The sequence below is a fragment of the Aptenodytes patagonicus genome, chromosome 6 (genome assembly GCF_965638725.1).
Source record: "Aptenodytes patagonicus chromosome 6, bAptPat1.pri.cur, whole genome shotgun sequence".
Lineage (NCBI taxonomy): Eukaryota > Metazoa > Chordata > Aves > Sphenisciformes > Spheniscidae > Aptenodytes > Aptenodytes patagonicus.
Window position 1 is genome coordinate 71,870,180 of NC_134954.1, and position 21,304 is coordinate 71,891,483.

General features: G+C 38.8%; 1 protein-coding gene across 11 annotated transcripts in view; it reads right to left on the bottom strand.

Annotated features, from left to right (window-relative positions):
* Positions 1–21,304, bottom strand: part of QTMAN (queuosine-tRNA mannosyltransferase) — a 189,950-nt gene that overhangs the window by 70,821 nt on the left and 97,825 nt on the right. For all 11 annotated transcript variants that reach the window (XM_076343133.1, XM_076343125.1, XM_076343129.1 and 8 more), the window contains one exon: positions 19,904–20,077. In XM_076343133.1, the coding sequence (XP_076199248.1) occupies positions 19,904–20,037 (134 nt within the window). In that variant the 5' untranslated portion in view covers positions 20,038–20,077. The remainder of the gene's footprint in view (positions 1–19,903; positions 20,078–21,304) is intronic.

A 21,304-nucleotide genomic window follows, 5' to 3' on the forward strand; every position in this document is an offset into this window, starting at 1 on the left:
GCCCTAAAGATGTAGGTTACAACATAAACTCTGGCAAAGGAACAGCTAACTAGTAGATAGGTGCAAGAGAAACGTTGCAGGTTGTCACAATGCTTTTATGGTTCCTCGAATTAATACTATAAAATGCACTGAATTACGCAGCGTAAGTGTATTAAGAACTTCTCCCCACTGAAAAGCTCTGATAAATAACGTAACTTAAGCACAAAGGTCTTTTTCTTGCATGCTGACAAGTTATACTAGCTTTGTTGTAAATGGTCCCCACAGAAAAGTGACAATTTTGTTTTGTTGGTAGATGCTGCTATGATTAGTGTTCGAAAACCCATGCAATTTAACTATTAGACCACATCAATTAGAGATGGAGTACATCAACTCTACCTTCTAACCCATGCAATATTCTGCCCCAGATGAATTTCTCCATAGATTTAATAGTAGATTTACGCACTATTCTATATATTTAAAGAGACTCCAAAAAAATCAGAAAAACGATGTTGTTCATCCTGTTTCTACTGGTGTTTCTAACGTCACATGCCATAGAAATATTTTGACAAACACGAGAATATTTTACAAAGATGAGTAAAAGCAGTGAACTACAAAATGGTCTTGTTTATGAGAACATCAACACATTACCCTCATTCTTTTGGTTGAGAAAAGGCCACAGATCAGTCAAGATCAAGAAAATGATCTTCACTTTGACAGAAAAATAGATGTAGGTGATTGAAAATTTGAAATTTATGAGTATTTATTTTTTATTACAGGGAAAATAAAAATCTCACTATGGCAAAGTTTCAACATATTGTGCGCCCCAGTATAAACAACTCGATGGCTAAGAGAAGTAAGGTAAAGAAGAGAAGACTGATGATACAGCAGCTTGCTGCGCAGAAAATGAGTGAACACCTAAAAAGCACCTTGTTGATTTATTATGCACATAGCCAGGACCCTAAGAGGGCACGTAGATATTACCTCCAGCATGACTCAATAGGTTAAATTCTGTTGCTAAAATTGTTTATGTATTTCACCTCTTTACAATCAACTGAACAATGTACTGTTAGAGTACAAAATTAGAAGTGCATGGTTTCTAGTCAAGGACAATTCTCGACGAGCATATTTAAACTTAACATGAACCTGGATGCAATTTAAAAGAAGTCAGGGAATGAGATGATAATAGAAAAGGTTGTTATGGGAAGCCCTGATGCACAGGAACAGCACTGCTTCGAGAGGATACAGCCCCACCTTCCCACTTAAGTATCAGATACAAAAGAAACGTCAAAATTAACACGGGAAGAGCCATGACAGCAACCACTTCACATAAAAGTCTGTATACGATACAAACCCCATGCATGCTAAGTGCTAAAATACACAGACGAGTTCAGTCAGACCAAACATTTCTTTCACGCTGCCCACAGCAATTCTAACATTATTCTGAGCATTGGACCGTTCATGGTAAGGATGCTGATTATGGCTTTCTGCCACATGGAAGCTCCTAAAGAGGTCTGGTTTAAAGGCCATTTATCAGCAACGTAACCTAACGCTACCAAAATGTGTATGTTTTCTTTATTCGCCGTCCTTTAATACACGTTGATATTCAAAGGTAAAAAATGAAAATGAATGGAGGGTGGTACATTGGATGCCAGCTTTCTGCACCTAGGCTTGCTTCCCGATCCTCAGTGGTTGCACACAGAAAATCAACTTCAGGTTTACTTGTCGGTGTATAGCCATAGCATCGACACTGTCACTGGAATTATGGATACCTAGACTGCTGTTTTAAGAAATAAAATCATTTACTGGCAGAACTTCAGGCACCAAGCAAATCTGACTTTAACCAATACACTGATTAACATCTTCAGCGCAACAAAACTGCGTACACGAGCCTGTATTAAGATCTGCTTGCAGATACCCCAGTATCTCCTTATGCTGAGCATTCAGTTCAAAATATTTCCAAATATTCCTTCTCAGCAGCTTTGCTTACCCTTTAGTTTCCCACTGCCACAGCTCCTCTGCACGATGTGCTGACACAGCCCCAGGTGACTTCAGCAGGGCCAGGACTGGATCCCCCACGCGCCCACGTGCAGTGCATGGGTACCACACGTTACAGGGCGAACCCTATGATTCCCGACATCTCAGCTGGTATTTACATCTGTATTAACTTCATACCTTTAGAAGTAAGGAAACTGCAGCTCCTCACCCCCTTACAGCCATCCAGACATATAAAAAAATTGCAGAGCTATGTTTATGGGTACACACTAATTCGTGATAACAAAATAACTAATTGCTCCCAATAATTTATTCTGTCAGACAGCAGTAGTACTTTTACTCTTTGTAATAAATTTTATTCATCTGCAGTAATTCATACCATTCAGAAGAACGGGATTTAAAAATAGTATTTAAACAACGTTGAGGATAGCAACTAAAAGATGCCCACAAGAGACATATTTAGGTAAATATATTTAGCAGGCATCTAAGTCAACAATGAAGTTTCATTTGGCAGTTCTACATTTTAAAGCTATTGTCTCAATTAGGCCAAAAAGGAGGATACTGCTTATGACTGCAAGTCTCTGCCTGCATTCATTTATTGTTCAGTTCACAGTCTCTGAATACAACACAATCCTCCAACAGAGTCAGCTTTCATAATTCAGCAGTACAAAGTCTGCAAACACATGTAACCTAGATCCATATTTCACAGTGACAGCATATGATAGCAGAATGTGAAGTATTAATGCTAGTGTCACTACAGTCCTACACTCTACTGCACTTTAAGAGAAAGCAGCTGCTGAGATGAAATGTGTGCCAACTGTCTGAAGACAGAAACATAAGAAACATTCCTTCTGTTACAAAGGGAGAGACACACACAAACAGACTTTCTTTTAGACTCAACAAGCACAAAGTTTCTTACTTTCGCCTTTCACATTTCTATTTCAAAACCGCTCGCGCGCTGCGCGCGGGGGGAAGACGTGCCTGGATGGAAGCCACAGCCTCGTCCACGAAGGAGCACTGGAAGCAGAGGAGGCTTGGGTGAAGGTGATGCACTGGTACGGGAAACTGCTGGAACGACGACACCAGTCCGGCACGGTTCTCCAAAATCAGTCACACATACAGAAAAACCCAATTCCCACCAAATATCTTGTGAGATATGAGATATCATCACCCAGCAGGCTGGTAGGAGAAGCTTTAGGACTTTCCAGGAATCCTACGGCAGCTTTTCAGTAGCCAAAGCACTGAAATACTCTCCTGCCTGCATATATCTTCATCCTAACCCATCCTCGTGGAGCACGTGGTGTGTACCTGCTATGAAGAGTTTTCCTAATTAGACGAAGGGACACGCTACAGAATTGTAAATTGGATTAATAAGGTGCACTTTTTTCATCTATTCTCTATATAAAGATCGGTGGAGAACCTGCCCTCCTTGATTTGTGTCTAGTCCTAGAGCAACCATACCAAATGATCTACCACGTACCGTATCACCACCTTTTAAGCACAGCGCTACAATAAGAGTGTGACATAATCTGAAATGTTTGGCCGTAATTCACTTAAAAACTAGTACAACCCCATTGACCTCCTTATCAAACAATTTATTGTGCATTTACGGACTGGACAATGAAATAGAGGAGGTAAGGTATTAATGGTGACACTATTTGGCAAGCTCATAGCGCAGTTCATTCAAAAGGCAATTTTAAAATTGAATGAAGAGGTTTGACTAGGCAATAAAAACAGCCACAATGCCAGTGAACAGTACTTAGGAGGAAAGCCTCTAATTATCCTATTTATAAATCAACAGCAATTTTACTGATGACTTCTTCTCAAACTTGATTAAAATAACTTCAAAAAATTAAAAAATAATCAGATCATATTTATTCTATTAAATTACAATTTAAAAGTATTATTGATTCTCTTCATAAATGAAAATGATAAAAACTTGAGGACAAGAATGAGACAACATTTTTTAAGAGAAACATTTGTACAACACTGCAACATAATTATAGTGCTGCCCTTGGGGAAGGGGATTTTATTTTATAATGAGAATGTTTACACTGTTATGGGGTTCAATCTATCTGGGAGGGAAGGTTAAACTTCTTTCCATTAAAGACAGCCTTATAATGAAAAGCTCTGAAAGGAGAATGGAGTCTAATATAGTAGATGTAATGGCCTATTAAATGATTCACACACACAAAATGAATCAAATTCATTGTATCTTACTGCTCTTTTATGACAAAATTGTTGAAAAAATAAAACTATTGTCAAGATAATTGCATATTACATATACTGTATTCCTGTAACTACTATTCTTATTGGGTGACCCAGAGTCTACATTTTAGGTACATTAATAGGACGTTACATGTTAAATACTTTATAGTATTGGAATGTTGCACAAAAATCCCACTTTCACTCTGAAGGCAAAAATCAATTTAGACTTAAAGTCATGCTGCAATTCTGCATCATTCTTTTTCAATTAAGTTTTTGCATACATTCTTTATGATGTCATTTCTACATTCCTGCAACAGATGTTTGTTTATATCCCAATTTACTAAAATGCTGCCGTACTAGTTCCTGCTATTTTGAACGTAACCTCTACAACTAGCTTGTGTTTCCAAAACACAGTACAATAAATGTTTTCTTAAACTTGTCCCCTCAATCTACTGCTAAAAATCACCATCTCTGATCATTACACGGTAATGGATGTTGTTCTTAAAGGAGCTTGAATGTATTAAAAAAATAGAAGAAATTAAATAAAAGTCACGGTACATCTCTAAATATATATATGTATATCAGCAGATCACAAAATACTTTTGGGTATTGCATGAAGGATTGAAAATTGTGTTCCCTTTGTCGAGACCTGATTTTACATGAGCTCTATAATGCGATAATTTGGCCTACTAATAACAGCTCTGTAATAATAATTACTGTTCAGAAAGGAGCTAGTCTTGCAAACACACATGCAGACTGAGAAAGTCTACATGGCTGTAGTTAGTCATCTATATGACTGTCCATAACGTACTCAAGCACAGGTATACTTAACATCAGAAACCTTGTATTATTATCTTTTGGGGGGGTTAATGCTTCTTAATACTGACTGCATCATTTTCACGTGTTGGAAAGTCACAGGATGTACCAGGTGCTATCATAATGCAAGTGAAAGTACTAGGAATATGGGAATGAGAATATTTGGGGTACTTTTATCAAATAAATGAAATCCACAATCAGCAGTGGCCAGAGTGATCACTCTTCCGGACTAATGGTCAAAACCTGGGACACCATAAACAGTTAAAACTTCGGATTTCAAAAGGTACTCAGGTAAGTTTAGAGAAGCCTTTGCAGGTATACCAAGAACTTCAAAGTACCTAGAAATGTCAAATAATTTCAACTTACTTGTATATAAAATAAGCCAGAATTCCTAAAGTCTCCTGATGGTATTTAGACTTCTCAAGGGAGTATGACCTTACAGAATTAGGTCCCTATATTTTAACGAATAAAACCAGGGGCTAAAAGACTTAGTTAAGCATTTGAAGGCTCCCATGCTTTTTCTGAGCTTTAAGACCCTTTTTCAATATTAGAAATATTTCAACATATTTGTTATTATTTAGGATATAGGAGGGAAGTTTAATGCAAGCACCAAAGCATTAACCAGCTTCTTGGGAGAACCTGCTCAGTTAGGGTGAAAAGCTCAACATTTCTCATCTACAACTGGCTTTAGAAAATAGCACATTTTAAACACATTCACCTCCTAGGCTACCTATGCTTGATGGATTTTTTCCACGTAATTTAAAACCAGTCTAAAATTTGACACTCTATTTCACAGCATAAGACTATTTCTGAAAGCTTTTAACACTGAAAATTGAGGCAAGAAAAATCAATTCAAACATATTTTAATTACAGGAAGTAAGGTGGGGATTTTCACTTTTATGTTCCTCTTATTAGAATTCAAAGTAACAGAAATAATCCAAATCTTACAATCTGAAGTGAGATTAGTTTCTCCTGCAGCCCACGCCCTCCTCCAGAAGGCAAGCCCCAGTTCCTAAGCATGACTGCAATAAAACAAACTAATCATTCACCTCTCATTGAGGCATCCAGTACAAGAAGGTGAGAAATTAGAAAAGAGTATCTACTTTCAGAAAGAAAAGTGGTGGAATAAATAGCAATTCATTCACCTTGCTTATAAAAGTAAGATACATTGTTGAGGATAAAGTTCTACCCATGAACAAGACTCTTTTCTATTAGGATGAATAAAGTAACCACACAGAAGTAGGTGATACATAAGGAGATGGAGAAATTACCAATGTAGAAGGCAGCAAACATAAATGAAAAATGGTAAGGGTTATTGAGGCCAAAATTAGGTTATTTTCCAAAGGTGCAGCAGTAGAGACTCGAGTGGGAAGCCTGAAAGGCAGCTTAATAGTTAGAGAACAGCCAATAGAGAAATTAGGCCATTAAATAAATGGACTCCTAATTTACCAGCGAAGGAGCCGCTCAGAGACAGGTTCTAGCGGTGATCAAAGGTAGACAAGGTAGATTTTCTTGAAAGGATGCTCTGAATAATTTCATGTTGCAAGACTATAGGCCTCGCTCAACATTAACTATACTACTTGGAGTAAAATAATGCCAATAATACACATTATCCAGCAGATGCTTTTCAGTTCAGTCATTTAGGACTGCGTGTATGTGGAACGAACATTCATTCAACAACCGCTAACAGTGAAGGTTCATCAAGTCAGCCCTTTATTTTCTCCTCCCCCTGGTATCTGTTTCCAGAACCTGCCTTCTCCTCTCTTTATTAAGTCTAGATTACCCATACTTCAGGCATCATTACTGCATTGGAATAATACTGACACACCATACTTTTTTACTGGTTGCCCGTAGCTATGTACTATATAAGGAGGATGAGCTGCACGGCCTCCCTAGTCGTTGCATTTGAGTATCTGTACTTACCTAACAACTGCTCCATGGATAGTTTGATTTTCTAGATGAAGAGGAGTATCACTCCAATTCCCCCATGAAAAGGTGAAAAGAGAGAAAAGTTAAGTAACAGAGCTTGGACCTCTGAAGACAATAAAGTGCTCCAGTCAAATTTCATTTATCCAGACAAAGCATCTTCATCATTGCGAGGCATCCTCCTAGTTAACATTCGCTTTTGAAATTTCAAGTTAACAAATGCTTTCCAAACTCCATTTTTCTCAAGAAAAATCCATTTGTTTTCTTTATAGTAGGTCTTTTAAAAGGGAGTCATAACTGATGGATTACAACATGTTTCTACCTTTTCAATCTGAATTTCGTAAGAATAAAATAAACCACAAATGAAAGTGCTTGTACCAGGCACGTTGAACCTTTCTTCTTCTATTAGCATATCAGTCTGCAATCATAACTAGATCAATAGCGAAGATATCTGCTTAAAAGAGCACCATGCTTTCTTTTGTCAGAAATTCATTACTTTTTATTAGGGTCATTGCTTGAAAACTTCAAAACACCATATGGACCTAATTGTGGTTTATTTTGGCAAAAAGGAAGACACTGTAGAACAATTGAGGCATTACATTCTACAATTCCATTACTTTCATCCCTCTCCGTTTTATTACTGTGTCATTAAAGGCAACTTGAGTGAGCGAAGAATTATAGTGTCATGCGTACGGGCTAGTAGATTAATAACAAAACACACTCAAGTTTAAAGGTATCTAACAGCTGTTTTCATTATTTTGTGTAAATACGCTTGAAGCATATCTATCTGATTAGTGGATAGAGTGCTCTTCTCTGTCACATGCCATGGGCACTGCTATGTGCAAGTAATCAAAGTGCTCAGAAAATGAGTTTACATTGTTCACTGCTGAAATACACAAATGTCAGAAAGTGACTGCGCATCAAAGCTTAGGCAAATCATCTGCTGCAAACAAACAGACTCCAATGCACATTTCAGCTTTAAACATTCCTCTGCAGCACAATGACTGAACAGGACTTATTGCTAGCCCAAATGAAGTGACACTCGCAGAATAATAAGTCGCTAACGTATAGATACGCCCACAAGTTCAGCACCGAGTACCCCTGAAAAGAGCTCAGCTGCTTTCAGAACCAAAGATATACCGTTTCAATGTCATAAATACCAGGCAACTTTATGGACACTATAAAAGGCTTCACTGGGGGGGGGGGGGAAAGGATATTTTTACCTATTGCCTTTTTTAAAATTATTTTTTAATATTTTTTATTATTTTTTCATTTTTTTTTCTGACTAGGTTACCAGGAATCCTGACAGATAACCCCTCCTTTTATCGGCAACAAAAGGAAGACAGTTTAGGCACCCGAAAAGGGTCAAATCCTCTCTTTTCCATATATAGTCACATAATTCAAGATCGGTAATTCAAAATCAGATAGCAGATAACATAAGTGAACTCTGAAACCAAAAGACCTGCGATGAAGTTTGAGGAAGGACAGATAAAATTTCAATCACTGAAAGGAATTACTGCATAAAAATTTCTTCTTTCTGTGATTCATTTGCTTCTAGCACAGATTGAGGCAATTTTAGTATTAAACTACTCTACACAAGGATGGAAATGAAAGAGCCGTACATACTCATCAAAATAAGAAAGTTAAAATAAACTCATTCTGACTCCAATGAGCTCAACAGAAGAATTCTATCCAAATGCTTCAGTGAGCAAACGTAAACTGAGGCAAAGTCGAGAAGGATGCTTACAAAGCCACGATACTCATTTTGCCTGAAGATGGTTCTTGCTGAAGCACATCTCACCTAATACTTTCCCAAGCACTGCGGTTGTCAACCCTTGGTACCACTTCAGCCTGTGTTGTCTTCTGAGGGATGCTCAGGCTACCGCAAAACAACAAAGTCCAAGACCGATGCCCCAAGAACTCCCGTGTGTCAAAGGAAGAGGAGAGGAGGGACCAAACGCACTGGCCACGACGTGGCTTTCTTCATAAGCACTAAAATGTCCAGATGAACCCAGTATATAGATAGAAGCAAAAATATTCCCCTCGTTTTTTTCCCTTCCCACCACGGTCATTATGAATCTGGCCAATGAAAATTCCTCCTGATCCCAAATATGGGGAGAGGTTGAACATATGAGCAAGACATACCTTGCAGGACACTGCTCATTCATGCAACACTTGATTAATGAAATACAAGATGAAGACTGTGCACAGCACACACAACAGACTGGTCTTCCGTTGTGTCTTTTACAGACGCTGGAAATACATGATCTCCTTGATGGACCAGTTTAGGTCTCAAGACTGAAGTCAGTATGTGACCATCTCATAGTCCATCTCTTTTCATCTTCATTTTGGGGATATCATCATAGCAAACACCTGCAACTGCCTGGCACTACTCCTATATTGTTTAACCAACCATTTTATGAATTTATCAAATTCCTCTTACGTTTCAATAGTGTTTCAACAGTAGTTTCAAAACTAAATGCCTCTCAGAAACAAACAAACAAACAAAAACCAAAACAAACGACATCCCCACACACCCTTCTTTTCGTTTCCAGTCCGAGACATTTAATAATGACCAATTTATACCTAGTGGATGTTGTAAGGATTATCCTGGAACTTAAATAATTCCTCCTCTTTCATGGCATTTATCCTCTGACTGTATTTATAAAGATTAACATATATCCCCTTCTCAACCTTTATTTTGCTAGGACAAGTGAACCATACTCTTTTAATCTGCTCTCATAATACAGATTCTCCTAATCATCCTAGCGGCAATTCTCTGTACCTGTTTCACAGCTGAAATTAATCTTTCTGGAACATGGGTGACCAGAACAACATACAATTTTTCAGTGCTTTACACAGACACACCAAACTGTATCTTTAAAAAAATATCTTTTCTATTGCGTATGAGAATCACATAAGCTTTTTTCATTTGGTCTGGTGCAGCTATACTGCTGCTTGGTGCGTCTCCAGCAGCAAGTGATCTACACATCTGCATGTTCTTTACATTCCGTATTTACCCGCATAGCCATATAGACTGGTCCACCATTCAGCACACAAAAGTGACCAAGGGAAGGAAGATCTGCTTGCTTCTCTGCTTAACATCTATCAGCTAGAGATGAAAAATGCTTAGAGAGTTTAAAGGAGAACATGGCTGTGAATAGTTTTGGGGTTTTTTTGAGAAGCAAAGTCGTGGAAATGAAGACACGTAAGAGCATCCATGATGAGTATTCTGGCAGAGGGGGCAGAACATACCTAAAACATACCTAAAATCAAATCCATCCTGGAGAAATTAAATCAGAGTCTCTTCAACTGGTGCAGAACCAGCACTAAGACACCTGTGGTTTCTAGACGAAAAGTGCTGACAGGGGAGGACAAGTGGAAAGATGAGGGCTCTGGCATGATGGTAAGACATTACACACCATTAGTCCCACAGCTAGTTGGGCATGAACAAAAACAGAGACAACGTGGTCTGCTGATGAGTCCCAAGATTATAAGGGGGGCAGGAAATACATAAGGTAGGCCAAAGACGGACAAAGTCTTTAGTTTTCTGTAAGCCTGACCTGAGTACTGCTTAGGAGTCATAAGAAAACAGCACAGTTTTATGAGGAATCCACTCTAAAATTAATCACAGGTTGGCTGATTCAACTTAATATCGAATTCATTCTTCCTAGCTATTGTTAGTGCCTATAACGTTGCTTGAAAACCACTGACTGAACGTAATAATATCTTGTTATACAATATCCAAACCCCCTTTGCTGCGAATACGGATTTCTCAACACACAAAACGCCCCATCGCTAAAAAAGGCAATACAACGCAAAGATCTTTCCTCATACATACTTGAGGAAAAGAAGCGGGGAAAGCGTTACTGGACGTGGATCTCCCACAGCTCTACAACTAGCATCCCTACTATTTGGTGCTCGTGAGCCCAAAACTCCGATGAACCCTCGTTACTATTTAGACACGCATCTTTCCAATAGTAAAGCTGAACAGCCTCCTACCTTAAAAAGCACTTCTGGTACGTTTACGTTGGGATTTTCATATTTTTAAATGTATGCTATTTGAATTATTTAAAGGGAAGAAGAGGCGGATTATTTCATCTGGGAGTCACAACTGAGCAGGGGGAATGTCCAAAATATAAAATATTAAATATTCCTAGTTGCAAATGCAAAAGCAAAAAAAGAAAAAACCTAAACAGATTAAAATACTCCTTGCACAACAAAGAAATTATCTGTGATTTGGCAAAATTAAAAATCATTTAACTTCATCCCATTTGGTTATGTATAAATAAAACATCTGTATTAAATTGTTCTTACACATTACATAAAGATCTCCATAGGACTGGAGAGCTATGTTTCAAGTTTCCTCTTCAAACTTAAAACTGTGATTTTTATGTATTCCATCATGTAATTTTGTTCTCTCATTCTTTATTCTCTGAAATTCCTATAGAACATCTTAGCATCTCCTCCACTGACACTTCCATCTCACGGTACCTCTGACTGTAACTTGAATTGGTTGTCTGCAATCTAGCACACAACAGTGCTAGAAGCAGATCCAACCCACTTAAAGTTTTAGTTTCACATTGGATAACAATTTGCAAGGCTACCTATTCCACCACTCTTTTAAAAGGCCCTGCTTTTTTGGGTTTTGGTTCTTTTGGGTTCCCCCCCCCCAAAACTAATACTGCGTACAAGATGAAGCACGGCTTTTTCTAAAGGTATCGCCATTCCCCCATGACCAGTAACAGAGACTCCTTCATTCTCATAAAATGATTTCTGAAAACATTTTCTATTCTCAGTGAAGAATCTCTAAGAACTCGGATATCCCTTCCTAGTCCTTATCTTTTCTGCAATTTTTAGCACATCACCTACTTTCTTTTCCATTGTATTACAACAACGAATGCCTGGAATATTTAAGCAATAAGGTTCTGTCGCTGCCTCATGTAGCAACTGAGAAATAATATGCTCAACACGACTGCTTCCCTCTCTGTTACAATTCTGTAAGCATGAAATCACTTTAAAGAAAAACAAAAAATCCACCTCCTTCATGCTCCCTTCTATGCAATATTCATGAATTTCGTAATAAAAAAATATGGAATTGTTCAAACGTTGAAGGGCAGTATTTTGAAATGCAAAATTCAGCAGGGACAGCCTTGTCTATAAAAACCATCTTTCACACATGCGAAGGATTTAAGTCTGTACCTTCATACGGATTGGACCTGAATTGGACACAGCCACATCACTCGATACCCAGCGTTTAGTTTTGCGCGCCCCCTCTTTCCACCCGTGTTTATGTTGTACTCACGCCGAGTGCCACGTGCCCTCAGCTCCCAATGACTGCAGTGAAAACGAGCGTATTTAGCACTTGGTAGGATCCCACCATTAATCAATAGCCTTTTTCCACTTTGAATAGAAGGGGAAAAAAAAAAAACAAACAGCTTTAAGTCTGCCATGACAATTTTAACCAATTAAATTTAAACATCACTGATTCTTATTACAACAATTTGATGCAAACTCTGAAAGTATTTCACGTCTGAATCCTGTATGGGGATGACATTTAACCCGATCCCAGCCTAAAGGACAAAGATTCTGTTGCGAAAGGAAAAGAGAAAGAACAGATGGAGAACTGAGGTGGGAAGGCGGAGAAAGCCCAAAGCAGGGCTTGCGTTTATTATGCTTTAAAAAAGGCTTATATTTATTATGCTTTTTTAAAAATCGTATCAAATCGATGAAAATTTTTGATACTGTGGAAATTAAAGTAAAAATATATGATTTTTTTTCTACTCCGAGTAAGCATAGCTGAATTACTGTATTACAGACAGGCTGTTCCCAGAAGAATTAAAACCACCATCCATACCAGTTGCTGCTGAAGGTGTCATTTTCATCTCCTCTCCCATGACATCCCTCAACTTCAAATGCCCACATATATTACAGCAAGGTAGTCTATTCTTTTTCCAAGTTGCAGAGAAATTATTATGCATGGAAGTGCATAATAATCCAGTCCAGTCGTGACTCTACCACTGACTTCCCACATGAATATGCACGAATCAATTAAACCTCTGAATGCATCAATTTCCTTCTTGAGTAGTAATGATAATAATAATAATAGCTGCCCATTGTATAGGGCACTGCATGTATTATTTTTAATGCCAGCTAATGAAATGCGCTATTAATTATTAGAATGCGGTTTGTTTTTGAAAGCCAAGTACCAGCGTGTCTCAGCTTCGTATTCAAAGGGACACAACTTGGACATTTCTAAAAAACTGACGATGGGAAAGTGCTTGCAAGTATTACGGCAAATCCTACTTAAAAATCAAACGGTACTTAAATCAGCATGAAAACTTTTAGATCTTACCAGCTATACTGGCAGAGAAATTTGCAGCTAAGGGGTTAATCAGATTAGATGGGAGTGGTTATAGGCTCCGTGCCACAGGTTTTGCCCTTTGTGGCTTCTCACATCCCAGACTTGGAAAATATGAGCTGTGATACCGAGAAAGGTAAGAAGCCAGCACAGCCCCATAGTGATAAATGAGTTTGCATCATCTGTCATTAGAACTTCCTGCCAACAGGGTCATTCCCTATTAAATTACCACTTGTCAATGTTTAAAATACTGATTGATAAATGACTGTGCCAAAACTGATAACACAACAGCTTTTATTTTCTAATATTCTTGGTTACCACATTCTGCTACTTCAACGATACAGATATAGTAGGTTTTTTTTCAAGTACTTTAGTGAAAGACAATTTAATCTAATACAAAACTAACAGGTACTGCATAACGATTGGTCCTGATATACATTACATACTATTCTTCTTGCCAAAATAAACCTACTGGCGATTTAGCGATATGGGTAGATCCAAGTTTCACATTTCATCAAATGCTAGTAATCTGTTTTATCAATATAAACTGCATTTTAATGAAAAAATTCTTTTCTTCAGTACACTTCACTTTTAATGCCCCAGAGTATAATAATTCGTTCATGCTGTAGAACAAGAATGTTTTACAAGACCTTAACTCTCCAGAGAAATTTCTCTGTAAATACAAAATGCAAGTTTTATGGGAATGTGTTGTATGCAACATGAGCAGTACCCAACATAATAAAAAACTAGGTTGCACAGAGAATTCTGCTTAAGTATCTTTGTGAGCTATTGTGAGACTAAATGGTTATTATGATAGCGTTTAGTGGAATACCTATACAACAGATAAAAGAGAGTCAGTAAAACTATTTTCGTCCCTGAATAGATAAAAAGAAATTACTTTTTAGAAAGTTTTGCAAGATAAATACATCCCAGCAGACCGTTTAGCCAGGCCCTCCTCTAGGAGGGCACTCTCAGCCTGCTGCTGCTGGAGAGCTCTTCAGATATTTTGGGGATAAAACAGGCGCGTTCTGCCTGGAAGACCAGGCTAGGGCAACAGCTACTCCTCCACGATCCAGAGAGAGAATGGAAACTCTTGCATCATCCCCCAACCTCCTCGACGGCACACAATGCTCATGTGGAAGGAAGCATTGTGTAAGAAAGCACCGCTGAATATGGATGCTTGAGGCACCCTTCATTCAACCACCCAACCCCTCGCTGTAGGTGCAGCTATCTGCACTTAGCACTTATCCCAGAGATGCAGAAGGTAACTGACCCGCTGCCAAAGGCTCCAGAACTGAAAGACTCCATTTTACGCCCCTTTTAAGCCAGCACTGCACTTTCCTCCCAATAGGTGCTGTGTCCCAGATCTTGAGAGCATCCCTCGTGCTTGCTGCGTAACTCTTCGCGTGCCAACACCAACCCTCAAAACCTGCTCGCGGCAGGTGAGGAGGAAAGACATTCAGGGGAGTAATTGCCATCACCCAGTTCTTCAGCAGCAAGCCCCAAGGTCGGAGCAGTCTATTGGCATTTTCTAATTATGCTAACTACCCATAAACCGTGGTGGCAAGGAGGCTATGCCTACCAGAGAGAGCACGGCGCGCCACCGAGATGCCTGAGCCACCACCAAAGGCGGTAGCTAGCCTCAGTACCAGAATCACTATCATTAGCATAGTACTCCACCTAAGCTAATATATGCTATTTCACTGGAAGGCTAATTAGCCAAAAAACCCGCTCTTCTAAGGTATATACTGCTTCCCATACGCAAGACAGTTCACTAGAGCTCACTTGGGTACCACTGCTGAGCATCTCTCTGTGCAACGCAGACACGTCCCCAGTGCCCATTTATAGCTTTGGGCTCTTGTGGATTCAAGTCTCTCCTTGCTTGTTGACATCTGTATTTTTCCAGCACAGCTGGAATTGTATAGCGTTAGGATTACAGAGCCTCTTAGTTATCTAAACAGAGGTCTGAAGTTCAGCCCTGCAAGCCTAGTCCAAGTGGTGCAATTTTTTTTTTATTTCCCCAAAACAGGCTCCCCCACACGTGACAGTCACGTTTCTGCACAAGAGATACTGTCAGCGTCTTTTAAAAACTTCTGCTTTAGTGAGGAACTCCCTCGACTGGCCCTAAAGTACTCTCTAAATTGGCAAATTCTGCCTCTCTTACACTATAACTAAAAAAGTATAAAATCAAATGGTTGAAAATGTCCTGTTAACTGTGCTAAGTTATAAAAGCAAATGAAGAAACAACAGTCTAAAATCTTTAAATCTACTGTAATACTTGCTAACCAGTTCCACTTAAAAGATGCTATTTTTATTTTCTGTTGTAATCCTCATCCTCTCATGTTTCTTTTATATTATTCCACCTTAGTCCAATGTGCATTTTCAGCTCTTAGGAATGTTACTTCATTCTTGCTTATAAAAACATCTTCCTTTTCTACAACATCGTGATAATAACAAAGATCTACTACAATCAGAGGAACAGTAATAACAACTGTGCTGGTTTTGGCTGGGATAGAGTTAATTTTCTTCCCAGTAGCTAGTACGGGGCTGTGTTTGGGATTTGTGCTGGAAACAGTGTTGATAACACAAGGATGTTTCCATTCTTGCTGAGCAGTGCTGATACACAGTCAAGGCCTTTTCTGCCTCTCACCCCACCCCACCAGCGAGCAGGCTGGGGGGGCACAAGAAGCTGGGAGGGGACACAGCCGGGACAGCTGACCCCAACTGACCCAAGGGATATTCCACACCATATGACGTCATGCCCAGCACATAAAGCTGGGGGAAGAAGAAGGAAGAGGGGGGACGTTCCCAAGTCACTGTTAGGCATGATGGAGCCCTGCTTTCCTGGAGATGGCTGAACACCTGCCTGCCGATGGGAAGGAGTGAATGAATTCCTTGTTTCACTTTGCTTGTGTGCACGGCTTTTGCTTTACCTATTAAACTGTCTTTATCTCAACCCACGAGTTTTCTCACTTTTACCCTTCTGATTCTCTCTCCCATCCCACCGGGGGGGGAGCGAGCGAGCGGCTGGGTGGGGCTTAGTTGCCGGCTGGGGTTAAACCATGACAATAACCAAAATCTGTATTACAATTTTCATTGAAATGAATTCCAAAGAGTACCTAAATCTGACCCCGCTTTGCTGACTGCCACAGACAGTATGGATGCAGATGGGCCGAGAGAATTCATACAAAATATCAACAAAGGCCTTCCAGAGGTGTTCCAGCAGGGTCTGCTGGCATTTGGAGATGCGAGTACCAGAGACAACATCAGTAGAAAGGGGATTTTCCTCCTGGACCATAGTTTTCCAGTGCAAAAGTGGAAACAGATTATATCAAAATAGACTTTATTGATTGTGTAGGAAAAAAAAAATTTAGGATTTTATTTACATTACAATAGAAAATATACTGAAATTAAGCCAATGACAGTGTAAGTGTGAATTACAATGAATTTAATTCACTGTGTTATAAGACCCCAGTCTGATACGCAGCACATATGGCACATAAGATCAGCTACTGGTCTACATCCTTTGCAATACCTATGAAGTGACAGCCTTAACTTGGAGGGTTTTTTTGTCTCCAAGCTTAGAAGTAGTCCGATACATATTTCTACATAATATACTTCAACAGAATGTATGAAGAGGAGAATTCAAAGTCAGAAATTATAGAGGATGAATATACACGGAGTAGCCGTGGCACCACAGGCTACAATATGGAAGCTAGTCGTTGTCAGAACCAGAAAACAGGAGGATTAGGTCAGTAAATTTCTTTTTCTGCTAAATCCTCAAATCCTTTCATCTCTTCTCATTGCCAGATAAGGACCACAGTCTGGTTGTTTGCCCCGGGAACACCAATATGTGCCCTTATGACAAATATTTATTAAAAAGAAGAATATTAAAAAAGCATCGATAACTGCCTCGCACAAGTAGGAAAGCAGTGATTAGATGCCCATCTGAAATATTTAAATACACATTACACACGTATAATGGTACCTCTAATAGTACTCACAAGTATTTCCTAGGGTATCCTCCACCATTACACCTTCACTCTTAAACGATCATTTACTATGCTGCTTGTGCTAGTTTGTGTACCATCATCTACAGTAATTACATTAAAAGGTAGGTACGTTACAGGATTAACTCATGTGACATGCTCCTTTATTTCACTGGCTTTGATCAAGGGTCAGATATATTTTATTTTGCCCTACAATTACAATATTAATCTAAAATAATCTTTAAAAAATCACCATCACACGCATGAGGATGATTTCTTAGATCAACTCTCTCCCAAATCCAAATGAAGATTACGTTTAAGACACAAACACACCCTGAGAGGTTCACACGCAAAATAAAAGAGGTCAAAGTAAAGAAAAAAAAAAATCACCCTAGTTATTTTGCCTTCAGAATTTTTAAATATTTTCCCAACATCTCAGCAAAATTATGCATTTTAAAAAGACTGCAGGCACTGAAATGATTGTCAGTCATGCAAATAATCACTTACTTACACTGTATGAGTTTGGTTTGGATAAAGCAAATTACCATTTGAAAATAACTTGAAAAACACTCTGGGCTAAGAGCTTGCTTTATAAATTTTAGCTTGGCCACAATTTTTCTTAACCTTTTTCTCCTCAATTTCCATTCAGTCACTATACTAATACAGTCAAAATTAAAAAACAGCATTCAATTGCCACAGGTGCGTTCAACATTATTTAAAACATGATCTTGTAAAGAAATAGTAAATACTGGCTGCAGCTGAAGGTCAAAACCCAAAGAACTTCAGAGTTATGCAGAAGCAGTCCCTTCTTCTGCTTTTTTTTCTGTGATGATATTGGGCTTTGTCTAAAAAAGAAACAACAAAACCCCAGGACTTACATCTAGAGTTAGTTGTTGAATAAAATATATAATAGAAATACTAAAGCTGATATTAATCTGTGTTTCTAATTACTCCGCTGAGAAAGTTGCACAGTCACACAGTTGTTTATGAACACCTTAATTTTGTCCATCACTGCTGAAAGTAGCTGTTCGATATAATTTCAGGTGCAATGACCACGATGAAAACGTGAAAGGTGTCCTGCTTTGTGAGATGAGGTTTAATACAAGAGCAGGACATTAAGAAGAGCACACACTATGATGTGAGATCTTCCCACTTGACCAGTTTGGGTAGCAGACTCCTGATTTTACCTACCTAATCACCTTCTGCTTTGGACAAACGATCACTGTGCGTATAACTTCAGACTCATTTGTCAGGTCTCGTTTGACCCCATCTGCCAGGGCTGACAGGTCCAAAAGAGCTGATTTAATATATGAGACAGGGTTATCACAACTTCATCTCCAAAACTAGGCTTGGGCCACATGACTTGCTAAGGTATGCCAAAAAACCACGGGACCCTTTTAAAACGGCTCAATATCAAATATGCTAAGCATTCGCAGCATTCCCTCACTCCTGAAAAACATGGTCTCTGAGAAGCAATAGTAGATCCTCAGAGATACACAGGTACTCATCTCCACCGCCATCCAGGCAGCCAAGACCCTAAGGAACACTGGAGGATTTTAACCCACCTGCCAAAAACATCGGTTCAAAGACTTAACTTTAGACATTGACTTTTAAACGATTTGCATCAGCGTTTTAGAATATAAAGTTTTCCAAGATACTGAAATGCAAACCTTGCAGCGTAAACTTCGATAGAGTGCACGACCTCAGCTCCTGTACTACAAATCTCTCTACCCCAAACTACCACAAATGTATATTTAGCCTTTGAAAAAACTGTAAGTACAAGCTGGTCAGGGACAAAGATCTCAAGTATTAGCAGATCAAAAGCCGGACTCTTGCAGAGTCATTATTTCAGCAAGGAAATGTACCCAGCATCGTGTTGGTTTTAAGAGTATAATCAAATTGCAAAATCATACTCTATTTAGTACCGGTCCCATTGAAGCAAAGTTCCTGTTCGGTGGGAGGAGAAACCCTTATAACAGGAAAAACAATTGTGCCAGGTTTAATCAAAAGTGAAAAGGATCTAGCGAATGTTCCCTTTGAGCCACATAACCCACCACTAATTTCAAGACGGGCTCTGAAAAGAGGGTAATAAAAAACGTCCTTCAGCGTAACCGAGGAAGACTGAAGAGCAACTACCGCTGCACATAATGCCAACATCTGCAAGTCCGCTCCCTGCTACTGGGATGCTTTTCGCCTACCTGGAAAGCAATAAAAGAAGAGGTAGGGGAGGGAGGAGGGAATAAAACCCCACTGCAACACACCAAGGGAAATATAGCTTCTTGACTACAGGCTTATCACTTTTACTGTTCCCTAGCATTTCTTTCTCCTCCTTGACCTCCCCTGTACAAATATATACAGAGCTGAGGAGCAGGCAACTCCTTAAAGACTAAAACAAGTGGGAAATCACTCATCCTGAACGATGCAAGTTTGTACGACGCACTAAGGACAGGCTCGGCAGATCAGACGCTGCCTGAATAGACTCTGATTATTGAAATACATTTATCAATTAGAGGATTTTGCATATTATCAAACTCTTTCATTAATGATGCTTTAGCTGATTAGTTAGAACGTCACCATAAATAGAGAGTTTTGACAGACTGGAGGCAATTTATGACATGGAAAATGTACTGACCTGCTCACATCAGGAAACCTGACTGGAAAATAAAGAACTTGGCACTTCGGTCTGATTATTTTTTCCAAATCCTTAGGTCTGTGGTCAGGAATCAGCTTCATAAATTTTCCAATGGATGTGAGAAACGATTCCATATTAAAAGCAGAGTTGAACACCACAACATCAGCAACCAAACTGTAAAAAGTGGTTAAGATTAATGAATGTACTGCTGCTGCGAAAGGAACAGAATCATTTTAAATGCAATGGAAATAGGATACATATTCTCATAAACAAACAAAAGGTGCAAGCAGAATGCTGATTAAAATCAGCCTTTTCACGTGACTTAGGAGTAGCATATGTACCTATATTAGAAATGTCTTGATTTCTGTCTATTCACTCTTTGAAATATTTTTTAACTTTTTTTTTTAACTAAGTAATATATTACTATTATTAATCTAAAGAGGCACATCCTATTCTATCTGTGGATCACTTTTTGTTCATAAAATGGCAAGAATAATATTACTGCCATTATCTCTTAAAAGTATTATAAATAGATAAGGCCCACTGTTACATGACTTTTGTAGAAGTAAACTTGGAAGAAAATGAAAATTCCTTAGAAATAATCCTTCGTCCTGAAAGACAACTTACCTTCGGTTAACCTACCTTCGACTGACCAAGTAAGTCAGGTAGCAGGATACTAGAGAAACAGAATGTTATTTTAACCTATGCGGACATAATCCTGATTAAAAGTAAATTCACTAAATATATATATAATATACATAGCACACAGTACCAAAAAAAAGTTTGAAAAAATTTGGCATATTAACGCAATGTTTTGTTCTTTACTGCTGTGTTTTAAAATCAACCGGATCAATAATTTTAAGGTGTAGTTAAATGATAATGTAGGTATTATTTCTCTGCTTAGAGTCAGCCTGGAGAAAACGAGAAGCTATCAAAAAACCTGAAATATCTGGAAGTTTATCCTGGAAGTGCTGACACAATCTTAGCTACACTGGCAAACACGCAACGCTAACGGAGGTAAGAAATGCTTTATGGCCGGTTGGTTTTCTCAATACGTTATATATTGTAATACAGACCTATGGGTCACAAGATACACTGAGGACACGCGTTCATAAGTCACCAGGCTGCTGAAAAGTATATTTGAGGTGAGAGGCTGTCATTCATCCTCACCGCATCTCACTGCTGTCTGGTCAAGAAAGAGAACTGACACTGCTCATCAAAGCAGCAGGAGTCAGCAGGAAAAGCAAAAAAAAAAAAACAACCCCAAAAAAACCATGAGAGAGAGAAAGAAACCTTCTCAAGCAGGCTGCAGGAGCTGAAATGCTTTCTGGAACCCCACCCTCTTCCCCACCTATGGTTTTTAACCCGTTGATCTCCTCGTTTTTGTACAAACGACCCCCG